The sequence below is a fragment of the Coffea arabica genome, chromosome 4c, assembly GCF_036785885.1.
Source record: "Coffea arabica cultivar ET-39 chromosome 4c, Coffea Arabica ET-39 HiFi, whole genome shotgun sequence".
Taxonomy (NCBI): domain Eukaryota; kingdom Viridiplantae; phylum Streptophyta; class Magnoliopsida; order Gentianales; family Rubiaceae; genus Coffea; species Coffea arabica.
In genome coordinates this window covers 17,103,432-17,122,518 of record NC_092316.1, presented here as the reverse complement: position 1 = coordinate 17,122,518, position 19,087 = coordinate 17,103,432, and the positions used below count along the sequence as shown (strand labels likewise).

At 30.5% G+C, this 19,087-nt stretch overlaps 1 protein-coding gene across 5 annotated transcripts; it reads left to right on the top strand.

Annotated features, from left to right (window-relative positions):
• The first annotated feature begins 10,756 nt into the window (after positions 1-10,756).
• Positions 10,757-13,681, top strand: LOC113738773 (uncharacterized). 5 transcript variants are annotated; one of them, XM_072046148.1, is made up of 7 exons: positions 10,765-11,024; positions 11,129-11,254; positions 11,347-11,629; positions 11,735-11,908; positions 12,007-12,113; positions 12,831-13,150; positions 13,341-13,681. In XM_072046148.1, exons 3-5 carry the CDS (start codon positions 11,489-11,491, stop codon positions 12,070-12,072), a joined length of 381 nt encoding a protein of 126 aa, XP_071902249.1. In that variant the 5' UTR covers positions 10,765-11,024; positions 11,129-11,254; positions 11,347-11,488; the 3' UTR covers positions 12,073-12,113; positions 12,831-13,150; positions 13,341-13,681. The 5 variants fall into 5 exon arrangements, with proteins under 5 accessions (XP_071902246.1, XP_071902245.1, XP_071902249.1 ...); XM_072046145.1 differs by lacking the exon at positions 11,129-11,254 and having other exon boundaries at positions 10,757-11,024; positions 11,366-11,629; positions 12,828-13,150; XM_072046144.1 differs by lacking the exon at positions 11,129-11,254 and having other exon boundaries at positions 10,759-11,024; positions 11,366-11,629.
• Positions 13,682-19,087: the final 5,406 nt, after the last annotated feature.

Genomic DNA, 19,087 nt, shown 5'->3' with positions numbered 1-19,087 from the left:
CAAATTTATTCATAATTAAACACATTACTTATGTTCAAATCATTTTGTGGTTTAATTCGCATTTATTTGATCACTTATACCTAAAATCCTTAGTCTATGATTTAAGAAACACATAAAAAGTGATTAATTTAAACTAATTTAGTTAGAAGTTATAATGAATTTATAATTTACACTGATTAATAATAAGTAATATTAGTTACAAACTTACAAATTACAATGAATCAATGATTAGTGATAAGTTACATTAGTTATAAACTTATAATTTATTTCAAATCAAAATAAAACTTATTTACTTGATTTGCAACTCACATGCATTCACTTACACTGTTTAGTTATTTTGTCTATACTTAAAACCTTAAGATTAGTAAATAGATAATATAAATTTTAACTTATTTGATCACTTATACCTACAATCATTAATCTATGATTTAAGGAACACATAAAAAGTGATTAATTTAAACTAGAATAAACCTTAGACTATACAATGATTAGTAATAATTTATGAATTTATAATTTACAATGATTAATACTAAGTAATATTAGTTACAAACTTACAAATTACAATTATTAGTGATAAGTTATGTTAGTTACAAATTTATAATTTATTTCAAATCAAAATTAAACTTATTTACTTACATATGTTATTGTGAAAGTCAATATACTAATACATTGATGTGCAATTCATATACATTCACTTACACTGCTTAGTTGTCTTATCTATACTTAAAGCCTTAAGATTAGTAATTATGTAATGTAAATTTAGAGTACAATAATACTTGCAAGTTATAGATTATGCATTCAAATATTCAATAATTCAAATATGAATGATGTATCAAATTACCAATATCTAAATTCTAATTACTAATTATGTTTATTGTTTAATATTTAGTATTATACATATATGTATTAATTATTATCTAATTCTAGTCATGTTAGTATGTTACTCATGTATAAAATAATTAGTTATCTTATATTGTAATGTATTACTATGCATTATTGTAGTCATATAACAATTAATAAATACTAAAATAATATAAATATATTGTACATTATTATATATTATAAGTATTATAAGTACATGATATGATGATAATATCATTTACTAATTATTATTAATCATTTACCTATATAATACAATAAAGTATTAGTAGTATATACTAATACTAAATAGCATTTATCTATATATTATATAATTTTATATATCAATTTGGTATTCGAATGCGCGGTAATGCGGTACCCGATTTCAATTACCGAATTTTGAATTCGAAATCGGTTATTACCAAATTCATAATCTCGTTACCTATTTTATATCATATTAGAATTCGGTGAATTCGGTATGTACCGAATTGATATCGAATTATCAAATACCCGATTTTAAATTACCGAATTAAATTTGAAATCAATTATGAATTCGGTACAAACTGAATCTGCTCACCCCTATGTGGAATAGAGGGCATTAACATATAAATACAATTCCGAGCAATAATATTGAATTAAAAATTAGTTTCTCGGGGCACTAATTGTTTAGTTTGCTATTAATTGTGTAGTTTGCTATTTTGAACACTGCAACTTCTCCTTTGTGCATGGAGCAGGTAATTTGTGTAGCTATACGCTAAGCTCAAAATGCACTCAAGTTAGTACATAAAATAGAATGGGACAATGAGTTTCTTGTATGGCCGATGGATATTACTAGAAAAGATATGAGAGCAGTTGGTCCTTTTTGTAACTAATTCTTATACTATCAAGTATTAATATATAAAAGTACTAATTTCGTTTATTGGAAAAAAATATATGACTTCTAATTGTATGATAGTGATTAGATTTAACGCGTGAGAGAACTGTATTTATTTTATGTATCATTGTCCATTATAATGAAAATTCATTATCTTGAGTTTATAACCTTATTTATACAGCAAGTTTTGATAAAGTATAGCAAATAATTATACAATGACAAAGGGCTCCGTTTGGATTAGCTGTTTTGAGGGATGTTTTTGAAAAATTTTACTGTAACGGAGTTTTTAAGAGTATATTTTGGGATATTTTTAGAAAATATTTTGGAATATTTAAGAATAGTAGAGTTTTTAAAATATATTTTGAAATATTTTTTAAATATTAAAAAAATTTAGACTACTTTTTAGAGCACCTTTTAGAGTTGCAAAAGAAGTAGATGGGTAATTTAAAGTCAAAAAGCAAAGAAAAGTAATTAACACCATTTCGAATGGCATTTCAAGACAAGCGCTCGTCACCAACCCAACAAATCTTGTCTAATTTCCTTTTCCAATCTATCTCCCTACAAATAACGAAATATCCAAATTAGTTAAAACTTATTCAAAATTGTTTTTTGGAAATTCACACGAAACAAATTGAATTTCTTTTGAATCCAAAACAACAAAAGAATATAGGTACTTTCATAATAAAAGGCATGCTATATTGGCTTTGTTTGGATAGAGTATTATTTCAAATAATTATTTGGAATAATTATTGTAACACTTTTTATGATATAATGCATGTGAGATAAAAAAGTGGTTGAAAATATAAGGCCCTGTTTGGATTGCCATTTTTGCCAGAAAATTACGTCGTTTTTCGTGATCACATTTCCCTATTAGCTTTTTTCCTCACATACATCAAATCGCTACAGTAATTTTTCCATGAAAAATGACAGAAAATGCAATCCAAACAGGGCCTAAATATGTGAATTGAAAAATATGTTTATGATACAAGTGAATAAGCAAGTATAAATACGCAACCTAAAGCAAAGATTAAAAAAAAAAAAATCTTCTTCTCCTTCCTTCATTTGTTATTAAAAAACATACTCCCCACTTATTTCCTTCACTAACTTGACTGTCGGTGGATATATATGAGAGAAAGGTCTCATACTTTTATGGGTTATTCAAGCAAATAAGGAGCAAGATTATCAAGTTAATCACAAGTAAGTGTAAGATTTTGCTTTTATACCTTGGCAACCAAAACTTTTGTTGAGTATTTAATACTGCAGCCGGTGACCGAGACCTTCTCCTCCTTACTTCGTGCAGAGATCGGTCCAATTCCCGAAATGGTGACTGTCACCACAAGACCCTCAACTTTTTACAAAGCATTTACGTGGGCCAAATACAAGAAAGCTACGTATCCTCGACGGCTAGGAAGTGGCCGTCTCAATCTGTCCAGGTTCCGACCACCTATCTGGAGCAATGTTTTGAAAATCGGACCGGACCGGCCGGTTCGACCGGTTGAAACGCGAACCAGCCATGGCACCGGTCCGATTCAATGACATTGTTGACTTTGCTAGAAACCTGGTCAAAGATCGGTTGAACCGTGAAAACTGCCGAACCGGTTTGAACCGGCGATTTTTCGGTTTTCAGCTTTCCCTTTTTTTTTTTTTTTTTTTTAGTTTTGCAAAATGCAACAATCAAGATTCGAACCCAAGACCTTTATAATAAAAGACCAATGTATTAACCGTTACACCATCACATCTTATTAGTTTTTTTTGATAACTTATTTATATAAAGTAAATACTCAGATTTCTTTTTTTCATTTTTCTTACAAAATCTCATCCCTTCATGGCTCTTTCTTTTTAATTTTCAACTCTCTCTCTCTCTCTCTCTCTCTCTCTTTCTATCATCTTTTCTTTTGTCACTCCCTTTTTAATCAAACCTCTTTATTTTTAATTTATTAATGTTTTCTTCCATCTTTTAATTTTGTTTTTGTCCATTAAATTGAAAAAAGTTAAAAAAGAATTTTTTTTAATCCAAATTATTTAATGCCACAACCACCCACTTTTATCTTATTTTTTGTTTCTTATCAAGTTTACATTTCTATTTTCGATTTTCTTGATTTCCTTCGAACTCCAAATTTTCTTTTTTAAATTGCAATATCTAAATCTCAAAACGTAAATTAAAATTTAAATTCATAATATCTAAATTCTCAGATACATGAATTTTGTATAATTTCAAAATATTGTGATATTTTGGGGTTGGATTTAGATATAATTGAAATTGAGATGAAATTTATTTGTTTTAACTTATAATTTAAAAAATTTATTTTTAAAAATCCAAGTTATTAAAAAATAGTAAACTTTTCATCATATAAAATATTAAATTAGTCCATTACATGTCTTATTTTGTACATATATATATTTATATAAATTATTTTTTAAAAAATTCATTGAACCGAGATTGAACCGGTCCGACCGATTGAACCTTGACCCTTTCACTTCACCGGTTCAATTAACGGTCCGATTTTTAAAACATTGATCTGGACCCTCATAAATTTGTATTTCGTGTAATTTCACATAAGTTGATTTTTTTTGTATAAATCAATAGAAATTCTGTACGAATTAGATTTGATTTGATGTAAATCAGGTACACCTTAGTGTATGCTGATTTATTATTATTTGAAATAAATTAGGTACATTTTGGTATAAGCTAATTATTATCATTTAGTATAAAGTCAAAGCAATTTGGTGTAGATTGAGAGTAAATTGTTAATTCACACCAGCTTTTAGGTGAAATAGAACTTGTGTGCAGGGATAGCAATGGGGCGGGGGTGGGACGGGGGATCCTTCCCCTGTTTTCCGCTCTGTTGTCAAATAACTCCCCTCGTCCTCCGTCCCTTGCCCCCCCACCCCAGTCCCGTTTCTCCTGCGGCCTCCACGGGAAAAAAATCGACTTACCAAAAGAAGAAGAAGAAGTGATTTACTTGAAAAGAAAAAAAAAGAAAAAAGGGAAAAAAAAACATAGTCCAAGGAGAAGAATATGCAGCCGCTAGTACAAGGAAATAGCCTGCTAGTGAATCCTAGAGAATATCATCGAACCACTGAAATGTGGTCTCAAATAGGTGCTACACAAGAGATGTCAAAATCCAGCCAGAAACAAAAGCTTGAGATGGTTTCAGAAAAATAGCACTAAAAACATAAGCACAACCATCCTACTGAAAACTAGTGAACAGAATCAGAAGTAGCACACTTTGATTGTCGTAGCTTAAAGATGCTCTATCGTTTGCAGTTGGCCATTCTTGAAAGGATGCTGATGCAAATGGATATGCTCGACAAAGTCAAACAATGGGTTCTCGGTTTTGCTTGTCAAACAGAACTCGGAAGATATGGAACGAGCTGCCTAATCTGTTCACTAATTGAAAGCATTATTATACTATTGGCATAAAATCAATGGCCACCGGCCTACTGCAATTTTCAGTTCCAATTCTTTCAGGGAACTGATTCAATTCTTTTAGTTGTCGGCTTGTTGCTTGCGGCGGTGCGGCTTAAAGACCAGCTTTGACCTTTGTAATTGAGGAGGTAAGACTGGAAATTTAGAATTGTGGATGTTGCTGCGGTATGTTTAGGAATTAGAGAAGAGGTGTAGAAAGTTGCTGCGGTATGATTGTGGCCACAAATGGTAGGGAAAGTGTATTGGATAGACAAGTGTAAAGGTCTTTTGTGACCTAGAACCTGAAGACTTGTTAGGCATTGAAGTTAAGTGGAAAAGGGATAGGAAAAGTTGAGGGGATTCCAAAGTGTAAAGGTGAAATGTGAAGTGCCTAAAATAATTTATGTTTTTTTTTTTAGGTGTGTCCCGCAGGGAGTGGACCCCGCAGACTATTCACCACCCTCAGCAACTTGCTGGCAGCAAGGTTCGAACCAGGGACCTGAGGCTCCATCTTCAGCAATCTCAACCACCAGACCAAGCCCCTGAGGGCTTTTATGTTAAATACAAAACATACTAGTTTTTCTTTGGGCGCTATTTAACCAATTTATTTTGAATTTTTTGCTCGTTAAACTTGGGGAAAAATGGGGAAGTCTTTTTCTTCTCTCTTTTTGTACAGATAAAGGTAGGCAAGTCAAACGTGATTGGGATGTGAATGATAAGAATTATAATCCCAATATTATACATATATTTTTAATGAAAAGGGTATTTTCGAAACTATATAATTAATCTTGATGACAGTTGGATACAATAAAAGCAATTTCATCATTCCAAGTTTTCTTTTTCCTGATGTCAAGTGGAATCACTAAATAGCACATGTTTTGTATTTAACATAAATTAAATATGTGAAAGTTTAAAAAAAAAATTGTTCATAACATACCAGCTCTTTATGGGAAACTGGCAGTTTTGTATTTAATGCACTATTTAACCAAATTTTATATTTAAACAAATTAACGAAAATTAAAATAACGTATTTGAAAGTTGCGCTTTTTAAAATAACATATTTGAAATTTACGAAAATTAAAATAACGTAGTTGAAATTTTGAGTCTTAAATATGAAAAATTGGTTAAATAGCGCATAACATACCAACTCTTTATGGAAAATTGGCAGGTTTTATAGTATATTTTGTACTAGTTCTTTATAGGAAAAATTGGTTAAATGGCGTCGAAAAAAAACTAGTATGTTTTGTATTTAACATAAATTAAATATGTGAAAGTTAAAAAAAAAAAAAAAGAAATTGCCCATAACATACCAGCTCTTTATGGAAACTGGCAGGTTTTGTATTTAATGCGCTATTTAACCAATTTTTCATATTTAAACAAATTTATGAAAATTAAAATAACGTATTTGTCCAAATCTCAGGGATCAATTCGTTATTTGGTCAAGTCTCAAGGGAGGTAAATGTAATTAACCCTTTTATTTTTCTTGATGTCAAGTAGAATCACTAACGTCTCTTAACAGCAGAGGGATAATTGTTAAATGTCTGGTTATTCAAAAGGGTGGACTGTTATTTGTCCAAATCTCATGGATCGATTCGTTATTTGGTCAAATTTCAAGGGAGGTAAATGTAATTAACCCATAAATTATGGATTCCAATCTCAGGTGTTAAATTTATAATGAATAAAATATTACCTTATTTTAAATAAGACTCGTAAATCTGGTTTGTTAAATTATACCCATAGTTATTTATTATACAGGTATATTATGAATACTTACTAACTAAGGTACTAAGTTTTAATCATTAATAAAACATCTTATCATTATTTCAAATAAACTTTCTAATACTACTTTGAGATAAGGTTTTAATGTAAAAATTGTACATGTATTCCAAAAAATGGTAAATTTTGATCCTTAATCATTTTTATTACCATGTTATTAGTAAGAATTACTATTTATGTATAAAAACTTACTATTATTTGAACTAAACTTACTCATTTAAAAGTAAGTTTGGGATATAAAATAGTAATCTATTTATTTAAAAATTAAGTTTAATATTTATTCCAATTTACCTTTTGAGGTATAAAAGTTACTAATTTATTAGGCTTAACTTACTATTTTAGATAGGAAACTTACTTCCATAATTTTAGGTGTTATTCAATTTAGGTGAATAGGTCCAACAATAAATCAAATGATCGCTAAAAGTGCAACAACATGTTATATTAGGTAAAAACTATTTCGCTACCATAACTATCGTTTAGTATATCTATATGTATTGCTGCGGGGATTTTGGATAAGGAGCTTCCAAAATTGTCAAAAGTTTGAATGCTATTTTAATAGAATTTTACATTTTTATAATTAAAAAATGTTTATCTCTTAACTAATCATGTAACCGCTCCTACAAATCCTATAATCATGCTCATATTTTTCCCACATTTCCCTCACATTTTTTCCACTACTCCATAAAATTCAAACTCCTAAAATTAACTAACAGATAATAACCACTCCTGAAAAATGATAGCTGCAAATTTCAATTCACATCTCACATTTATTACTGACACTTATTATATCACTGATAGTAATAACTAATCTTTAATTTAAGAAATTCGCAACTACAAAAGTCAAATATCCAAAATTTAGTAACCTGTTTAAATTACAATTTTCACAATTCAACGTATCTTATTGTCATAATATAATTTACTCTCACAATCATTCACAAATTATAAAGGGATTAAAAAATAAATAATTTTTAATAAAAAATTAATTCAAAGGTAGCTAATTCACACACACACGCATACATATATACATATATATATTCTCATAATATAAACTAAAATTATAAAAATATTATGAGGGCTAACTTTTTTTTACACAAATATTTACACAATATGAATTTAAATTTTTAAAACTTTGGGAAGAAGGGACCTATGGCCCCGATTAGCCCCTATTAGTTTGGGAGTGTTTGGATAGCAGATTTTTCCAAATAATATTTTACTTACATCATAAACACATTGTTCAACCCACCTAATCTCACATACATCATATCACAAAAAGTACTATTGTAATTATTTCAAATAATATTTTAAATAACACTCTATCCAAACAAATTTCAATAGCGTCTTAGTTCCAAACCTGCAAGATTACAAAAGAGAAAATAACTGATCACAAAATGAATTTTACACTATGGTGATCCCACCCAAATGTAATTATTTCACACACACGCGCACACATATATACTTATATATATTCTGATAATATAAACTAAAATTATAATAAATTTGGAGGACCTGTTTTATTTTACACAAATATTTATATAATATGAATTAAAATTTTTAAAACTTGGGGAGGAGGGCTATGACCTCCATTAGCCCCCATTGGTTCCATTATTGATTTCAATGGCATCTTAATTTCAAACCTACAAAATTACAAAGGAAAAAAAAAACTAATCACAAAGCGAATCTCACACCATAGTGATCCCAATGAAATATTTTAAAAAGATTCAGCAAGTTCACTTCAAAAAAAATACAAGTCTTGTTGAACTTTTTTTGTAGTACGAATTCTTCAAAATTCAATAGAATTGATTAAACCACCAATATTATTTTTCATACTAAAAGTTGATTGGTGTAAAAAATGTTCGCACCTTTGTACAAGATTATCAAATTGAATGCATAATGTTGGTAAGTATTCCATTTTAAAATCAAATAAAACATGCAATTACATTTATTTCTATCCATATATTATTCATTTTCTAATATAAATTATTATTATTATTTTAAGATCCATCTTCCGCAAAAACACAATTCTTGAATGATTTATAGTTTTTGTCATACTTTGAACTATTGTTAGACAAATCTTAAATTTTCATTATGTTGGTATAATTTTTTTAACTTTTTTCAAATTAAAATGGTATAATTTTTTAATTTATTTTAATAATGTAAGCACCGTGCGTAGTACGAATATTCACACTAGTTGTCCTTGTATGACCGAGCCTGAGAGTTTGAGCATGTTTTGGTTGAATGTTATAATTCAAAATTTGGGGTTTGGAGGGAATAGGTTATATCCATTATAATCAAAACTCAAACAAAAGTAGGGATAAGCCTGATTGTCACAATGAACTATATAAAGTGGATTTTTTTATTTATTTGCACAATGCTACCTTATTTTTACATGCATCAGAATGGATTGATTACAAGTTGCATTTGCTTGTCTTTTGCTAGAATTTTGGCTAATTAACAAATTATACTAATTGTAGAAAAGTAAGTTTGTAATCATTTTCAATTTTTGAAAAGTTTGAAAGTTTAGATAATAATAACAACAAATCTTCCTAGTTACATGTAGAATATCACTTGTTTCTATATCATAATTTTTATAACTTAACACCTATGAATATAATAAGATAAAATTATTATTTTATAATACGATAAAATTTTATTATTTTCTAAGGTTATGTGAAAGGTCAAAATATTTTTCACAAAATATTTTAAAATATATAAGTACAAAAGAATATTAAATTATACATATAATCATTCATTATACAAGTATGTTACGAGTACTTACTAACTAATGTACTAAATTTTAATCATTTATAAAATATTTTATTGTTATTTCAAATAAGCTTCCTAGTATTCATTTGGTATAAGCCATAAAGGATTGAGTGATTTGAGTTAGCTGCTTCTGTGTTAATTTTGATTGTGGTTAACAAACTCAATGATTTAGCCTGTTTAACTTAGGCTAGTGGGAAAATGGGTCACAGTTGGCTGGAATAAAATTGTAATAAACCTGTTTTTCAATAAAAAAAAAATGAACTCTTTATGACTTTTCTCCATTATAAGAACAGAGTACCCATTTTCCAAAAAAAAAAAAAATTTATTTATCAGATAAAATAAAAATAAACCCATTTTTCAATAAAATCCTAACTGTTTATGCCTTTCCTCTATTATAAGAACCGTGTACCCATTTTGCCATAAATAAATTTATTTATCGGATAAAAAAAATTTATTTATCGAAAAAATAAAAATGAACCCGTTTCTCAATAAAACATCAGCTCTTTATGGTTTTCCTCCCTTATAAGAAAAAAGTATCCATTTTGCCATAAATAAATTTGTTTTAAATAAAATAAAAATAAACTCTTTTTTCAATAAAAAACCAGTTCTTTATGACTTTCCTCCATTATAAGAATATAGTACCCATTTTTCTAAAAAAAATATTATTTATCGAATAAAATAAAAATGAACCTGTTTTTCAATAAAACACAAGCTCTTTATAGTTTTCCTCTATTATAAGAACAGAGTATCCATTTTTTCATAAATAAATTTATTTATCGAATGAAAAAATAAATATATTTTTCAATAAAATACCAGTTCTTTATGATTTTTCCTCCGTTCACAACAAAAAAAAGGGTATTAGCGGCAAGGACTTTTTCGCTTAAAATTCTCGCCAAAAGGAGCGCGGGAAAGCTTCCCTCCAAATACTGATTCTAGTGGGCCAAAGTTTCTATGTTATTGGTGAGAAATCATGGGTGTTTTTTTGTGAAAATTTCAAAATTTTGCTCCCTTCCAATTTTTAGCAGAGCCGCACAGTGAAAATTTTTTAACCATTCCCAACACAGCACTTGTCAAGCCTAGCACCACATGAATTCCAAGCCTTCCATACTTGCAAGGCTACTTTCCCAAATATTGTTCTCAGATCAGAGCACTTGAAAGTTCAATCGCAACCTTCCCTGCACCTTTCTCCTTCTATCCCTCTTTCCCTCTCTATCAATTTTCAGTTTCCCGTAGACATATGGTTCCTCTCTTCCTCTCTAGCATCTAGATCTGAATTTATACAATCATGGACACACTTTAAAGACCCTTCCGATGCAATGGCAGACTTCAAGGAAAAGCGATGGTGTAGGTTTTTTAATATGTTATTTTCATCTCTGTTTTGTCAATTGCCTTTTTCTTGCATTTTTGGTCAATTTAACAATCGCAAGATAAACTTTTTGAAATTGTAGACTTCTACTTCAGTGGATTAGAGTGAAATGCTTATCTCAGTTAGAGTAGAGAAATGGGTCTTACTGGAAGGCAAAATGAAAACGGCCCGTCAAAATTGGATCTTGAACATCTATCAGTTTTTAAGAGTTTGTGTGAATTTTGGATTTTTTTTTCCTGGTTTTATTCTATGTGGTCTTGTCTGTATGATTGGAAAGTTCAATTTCTGATGTACTTTCAGGGGGGTTTGGCTGTAGCAGCAGGGAAGTAGGGAAGTGGGTGGCTTTCCGGTGGCACCGCTGGCTCAGTATAACCCATTAGATGAGCCGAGTCCATTGGGATTGAGGCTGAGGAAAAGTCCTTCCCTTTTGGAATTGATCCAAATGAGGCTTTCTCAAGCTATCTCACCTAAGGGTGAAAGTTCCAGTAAAAAAGAGCTTAAAGGGGCCGCTGCTTCTGGTTCCTCTGAGAAGCTCAAGGCTTCAAATTTTCCAGCAACTATTCTGCGAATTGGGACCCGGGTGGTATATTTATACATTTGCATTGGATCATGGATTTTAGAAACTTGTTTTATTGGATTGCTTGTGATTTCGTTAATTTTGATTGCATGTCTTTGTTCTAATTTCTAGTATAAGTCAAGATATGGAGGGGATTTGGTAGCAAAGTGTTATTTTGCAAAGCATAAGCTTGTACGGGAGGTTCTTGATGGCGGGCTCAAGAATAAGATTGAAATTCAATGGTCTGATATAATGGCTTTGAAGGCGAATTATCCTGATGACGGACCGGGGACTTTGGATGTAGTGGTATTAGCAACACTTACTGTGTCTTTGTTAATTACTTTGTATGTTGTTATTATGAACTTTTTATAGTGAAAACATGTTTTTTCTTTTTAATGGTGTAGCTTGCAGGACAACCTCTTTTCTTTAGGCAGACAAATCCACAGCCCAGGAAGCATACCCTGTGGTAGGCAACATCTGATTTTACTGGGGGTCAAGCCAGCATACAAAGGTATGGTAATCTCTCATTCATTCACGAGTTTATTGTGTTGCCATTTTTAAATGGCACTTTTTAGGCAACAAGCTACTTGTTCCGTACTGTATGTGTCCTATTTGTTTATTTATGTAGCAAGGAGTTTTTGTTCTCCACCCCCACATTTTGATTTGTACCATTTGAGTTACTTCATTAATTTGTTATTTCTTAGGTGGTTCTTTGACTTTCTCAGTAACATCTCAGCATTATATAGATAGCGATTTGTTATCACCACATCTATACTGCCTTGACCGCAGATGTATCTGAACAATAGTCTGCATACACCTCTCTTCTCTGATGTTGACTTCCAAGTTCCTATCTTACGAGCTTTTAGAGAGAAATGCTGACTTTTATGAGTATCAGCGACTCACGACTGAATCAATTGTTGGACTTACTCTATTCTAGCCTTCTGTGCTTTTAGCATTTCTCCCTTTATCACCAAAGAGATGATTTTTTTTTTTAATTGGGTGGGGGAGAAGAAACAGGGGAGAAGGGTAATCCCGAATTGGACATTTGAAATATATTTGGTAGCTTTTTGATACTAAAGGTATTAAGAGATGAGAGATGCTCTAATTTTTTTTTTTTAAAGTGACAGTTTTTTCTTTTCGTTGTTTTGCTCAATCTCTGGAGTCTAAGTGCAATACAGCAATGGTCTAACTCACCGTTGATTGGCATTTTTTCTGGGATTTCTAGCAGGCGTCATTTTCTGCAGTGTCGACAAGACTTGTTGGGAAAGCATTTCGAAAAGCTTATTCAATGTGATCCTCATCTTAACTTCCTGAGTAAACAAGGAGAGATAACGTTGGATTCTCCATATTTTGAACCCAGAATCTCTGTGTTTGATGACCCAAGTGAAAACAAAGCTGCATTTGATTTGAACAATCATGAGAGTCCCACTTTCTTCAACCTGAGGGGATGCAGCATCACCATCAGGTGGTCAATCATCATCTTCGAGGAATGAACAAGACATTGTTAGTAGACCTCGAGAAGACATGAAACACCATCACCCAGCTCAGGTAACCGGTCCTTTTAATAGTCTTGAACCAAAATTTGATATTCACTAAAAGTTTCTGACCAATAGAAATGTAAAATGTCATTTTCATTTGATTTATAATCTGTACAGAGTATTTCTTTTCCTCCAAGGAGGTTTATATATGTAGTCGCGTCTCTCTAGTAGTATTTGACTCTGTGCTTTGGTTTATTCAGAAATGGATACGCATGTAATTGAAGAAATAAAAAATGGTGGAGGAGAGCAAACATGATATGGCTATGAAGCTCTTACAAGCTACTTCGATTATGGACTTCGCCAATTAATGCAAACATGATATTCATTGTATATTGGCACAGGGTCTATCTTAGCATTTGTTATCCTAAGCAATTTTGGTTGTACATATTAAAGCCCAATTAGAATTTGATTTGAGTATCTTTGTGCTTTGTACTGTTGATAGTATTGGTTGTAATATATTATTGCTCGTTTTGTATTTGTAATGACAAATTGGTTTGTTATTTCGTATACAAATTTTGCTATATCTCAATATTGACATTAATGATACCTCTTGCTAAAAAAATGGTTGAAAAAAAAAGTAGCAACTACAGTCACAAAGCTGCTTTCGGCAACTTTTTTGCAAGAAAATCATTTAGCTGCATTTGATCGTCTTTGGTAAGGGGTCGATGGTTTCCAATAAAACACCAGCTCTTTGTGACTTTCCTCCATGAATTTTCTATTTTTCCTTTTTTCACTGAAGTAATTTATTACTTGGATAAAATCAGAAACTCCATTATAAGAAAAGGTTTGGCGGGAATAAGTTGTAAGCAATCCATGACAATTACCGCCTCTACACACATGTGAAGGAACAGGGGCTATGACAATTTGCTATATGTACTGTGCAAATCTTATCCCATTGAAAATCACATTGAGAGGTGGGCTAGCATTTTGCTATATCTCAATATTGACATTAATGAGTTTATTTTTATTTTATCCGATAAACAAATTCCTTTTTGCCTTCAAAATGAGTACTCTATTCTTTTAATAGAGGAAAGTCATAAAGAGCTGATGTTTTATTGAAAAAATGGGTTTATTTTTATTTTATCTGATAAACAAATTTGTCTGAGAAAAAATGGGTACTCTGTTCTTAAAATGGAAGAAAGTCATAAAGAGCTGATCTTTTATTAAAAAACGGGTTTATTTTTATTTTATCCGATAAATAAATTTATTTATGAAAAAATGGGTACTCTATTCTTATAATGGAGAAAAGTTATAAAAAGTTGGTCTTTTATTGAAAAATAGATTTATTTTTATTTTATCTGATAAATAAATTTATTTATGAGAAAATGGGTACTCTGTTCTTATAATGGAGGAAAGCCATAAAGAGCTAGTCTTTTATTAGAAAATGGATTTATTTTTATTTTATTTGATAAATAAATTTAATTATGAAAAAATAAGTACTCTGTTCTTATAATGGAGAAAAGCCATAAAGAGCTAGTCTTTTATGGGAAAGTGATACTTTACGGAAAATGACCACGATTTGGTTTATGAAATAATCCCAAATAAAAATTTAGAATGAATTTATTTGTTTTGAAAGTTGTATAACGGTCGTTAAAACTCCAAAAATTGGCAAAAACATTTTGGAGTTGCAGAAAGCCAGAGGGAAGAAGGAGAAGAATTGACCTTTTTGTCCGTTGCAACTATTCCTTTAAAAATGGCTTCATTCGGTTTTGTCCATTTTTTGTTGGGTAAAATCGTTGGTTTTAACGATCAATTTTTCATTTCTCGTCAATTGTCCTTAATTGGCCAAAATTACGAAACTTTGAGGATGCAATATGTTTGGGGTGAAACTTTGAGGATGAAAAGTGCATTTTTTTTCTATAAGATATTTAATCAAATGTTATTTCTTATCTTAATTTTAGTTATGACTATACTACATATTTATTAAATAGACATACCTTTATAATTAAAGTTAATATTTGATATTTTAGGATGCCATATATTTAAATAGATGAAAATTATTTTGAACATAACATATTAAAATAATTTTATTTGTCAATCATTTTGGCCCTCCCTCCAAGGAAAAAATCTTGGTTTCGTCACTGCCTAGGAGGAAATTGGGGTCTATTGCTAACAAAAGATTGTGAAAATTTACCTTTATATCCTAATTATTTGGAAAAATCTAATGAACAAATTTTGCAAAAGAAGCTTTGTTTCTTACCAACAAATTAAGTAACTAATAAAATCACCTTTAATATTGCTTTAACATATTTAATTTATGTTAAATACAAATTTACCAATTTCTCTTTTGTAAAAATATAAGTGTATCACTTTTTCAATTTTAATTACAAACATTTATGTTTTTTACATAAATGTAGTGATTCAGAGTAAAATGCCCATAAATAGCTAGTATTTTGTTAATGTAATGCAAAAAATTCATAAAGAGCTGGTATGTTATGGGCGCAATCTTTTTTACTTTCACATATTTAAAAATTGTTAAATACAAAATTTACTAGTTTCCTTTTTGTAAAAATATTAGTGTAACACTTTTTCAATTTTAGTTACAAACATTTATGTATTTTACATAAATGTAATGATTCAGAGTTAAATGTCCATAAATAGCTAGTATTTTGTTGATATAATGCAAAAAAAATTATAAAGAGCAAGTATGTTATGGGCAATTTATTGTTTACTTTCAAAATCAGTTTATGCTAAATACAGGACAATCAGTTTACCTTTCACAAAAATATTAGTGTAACAGTTTTTCAATGTTAGTTATAAACATTTATTTATTTATTTTACATAATTGTAATTATTCAGAGTAAAATGCCCATAAATAGATAGTATTTTGTTGATGTAATACCCATAATCGGGAGAATCAATTGGAATCCATTATTCCTCAGTCTTGGACGCTTTATGTAAAGGAGAGATATTTGTATTCAATTAAATATGAAACATGCAACAATCTGTCTTCCCATGAACCCAGTTTCCACAAATGTTAATATTTTACTAATATAACAATTAAAATCAATTTCAATAATTCAAATTTAGTAGGTTAGATAAAAGTTGTTAGAAAAGTGAGAAACCAAAAGAAAAATAACTCAAATTTATTAAAAGTCCAAAAAGAATTTAGTACTTCAGCTCTAGAAATCCTCCAAATGACTATATATTAGAACAGCGATAATCAAAATAGATTACATAATTAAAAAACTTAATGTTTCAAACATTTATTTTCTTAAGTTTCACTTTTTAAAGGCTCTCAACTCGTTATTCAATAATGTCCATACGTTGTTTCAAAACTAAGCATGACTGTGTTTAGTACTGCTTACGCTTCCTCTTCGGTGTTTTATTTCTAGACCCATTATATATATGTTAATTCCGTGACACCCTAATACATTTTCAGCTTCTGCCATACACAATATTTCTAAACCGGCCCGTGCCTGTTATAGGTCACAATTTGCTTTTGTAAACATATTCCTTTCATCATCCGTACATGTCAGTTTCTTTGACATATTCTTTACCTTTCCACGTGCCTGCTTCTTTACCATATTTTTTACCTTTCCACACCTGTCTTTGGATTACATGAATACATTACAGAATTTACCTTAGAATTGTATTATATATATATATATATATATATATATATATATATATATATATATATATATATATATATATTTAAATGTATGTAGGGACGGGCAGGGGATGGGGCGGATGTGTGTTGCCCCACCCCCGTTTTAAGATGGGGGAAATATTTTGCCCTGTTCCCGCTCCCGCCCCATTTCTACCCTTTCGGGCACCTACTCCTTTGCCATCCCTACTTGTGAGCCCTATTTTCCTTCCGATCACATGATGAATTGGAAAGTGATTTCCACCAACCGGTCTAAATAGTTGTAGATCAGGTGTAAGATGTGTGCCTTTCTAATTGGACACATATATGACTTTTTATCTAGCGAGCAGTGGTTCTATTGCAGTCTAATTTCATTGTCAATTAACAAGACCATCAAGCTGCTGGCACCTTTGCACACTGCTGGGCCATTTCTGCTTTATTCCTCTCGATTCTTTTTACACTCATAGCCACTGCTGCATCAAGTAAATCACATCCCAGACGAGAAAACAAGAATTGGCTTGAGCCCACAAGTTGTACTCATTAGTAGTGTAGCGTTCCTAAAGGAGGTGGGGAAGAGAAGAGAAGGGGGAAGACGGTGGTGAAGGGGGATGACGGCGAGGAAAGAGGAGTGGGAAGGTGAGGATAATTTTTAAAAATTTTAAAATACTCTAAAAAATTTAAAATTTTTAGAAGTACCCAAGATGTTTAGGCAAAGTGAAATCAAAAGAAAACAAAAGAAAGAGAAAGCCATATGGAAATTTCAACACCAACAAGAAAAGGAAGATAAAATGAAAAAAGGACAAGAATATTAAAAAGAAAAAAAATTATACATAATTCGTAGGTAATGAGGTTGCAAGTCTAATTCCGCGTCACAAGGAACTTATGTGGACATTTCGAAATCATAAAATGGCCAATTGTCTTTCCGCGAAACCACACGAAATTTTTCTACATTTTATCCAAAATAATATTATAATTATGAGGCTAACTCGGGATGGAGTAAGAGACAAAAGTTGCTTGCAGCATTAGAGATAGGGAGAAAAGAGTGATGCTAGAGGTGACAATTGGTCTGAGTGAGTCCCAATATACATTTGCCGTTAGATTTAGTAAGTAGTTTTTACATTTCACTAAAAATAGCTGTGACATTAAAATTGTGATTATGGCATTATCAGCTCCCCACAGTTGTGGAAAGGAATCGATAAACAGTTTGATTGATCAAGAAGGAACAGGACCACTGGACACAGTACACGTTGTATTCATCACTACAACTGACATTCATTTATCAAATCTTTAGAATTTGACCTACAAAAACAAGATCCAAGTCCAAAGACGTAGCAAGAGGCTCACTTCAGTCCCTTAAAAATAAATCTTAACAGCTCCTCTTAATTCTTATGGAATTTTACCACTTTTGCATTGAAGTCCTTCTCTTGCTCCCTCTAAGTTCTTGATCTAATACTCCTATATATTACTTCACTTGCTTTACTTTTGCCTTATAGAAAAATTTAATGTCTGCTCTTCATAAGACTTGCACAATATTTACTTTCAATATTCGCGAGTTGCATTCCTTTCGTACATTCTGGCTCAGCCACTACTGAAATCAAAACCCAAGGACTACTAGAAGGCAAAAAAAGAAATCTTGCTGCCAGTAACTTGTGCAAGCAAAATTCAATCCATTCCTTTTCTTCAATCTCTAGCATATGTTTGCAATCGCTATATTTAGTTTGACCACAAATGCTGAAGTAGTATATACTTTTACTTCTTCCAGGCTAATATTACATCAAAGTAGAATTAGCTTTCTATTTCTCAAAGTACTTTTGTGTATCTAGTTTTGCATAATTGCCTAATTCCTGTTACTATTAATGTTCAGATGTGCTACATTAATTTTTCCGTGCAATGCATTATCTGAGAACTCCTGCGTAGCCAGCTAGTGCTTATGAGTTTAAGGGTGCGTTTGATAACACTGAAATTTGAAATCTGAAGTATGAATCCATTAAATTATTAAATTGTTAAGTATTAAATTAAATATATTTGAATGTATATCACATTCAATAATTAGTAAATAGTTTATGACTTATATTTGGAAGCAAGTTTTGCCTAAGAGATTCAGTGCCACTTAATTAATTCAGATGTTCAATTTTTTGTTATCAAACGCGTTTAAACATATTAAGATTTGAATCCATTAAGTTGAAGTGTTAAATTGGGTTATCAAACAGGACTTATGATATATGGGATTGGGCTTAAATGAAATTAAACTCAACAATTTTCAATAAAAAAAATGGGCATACTTGGTTATTACTTGGAGTCCCATGAGATCCAATCTATTGAATTTTTGTAACGAATAATTTTATTTCTAAACAATTT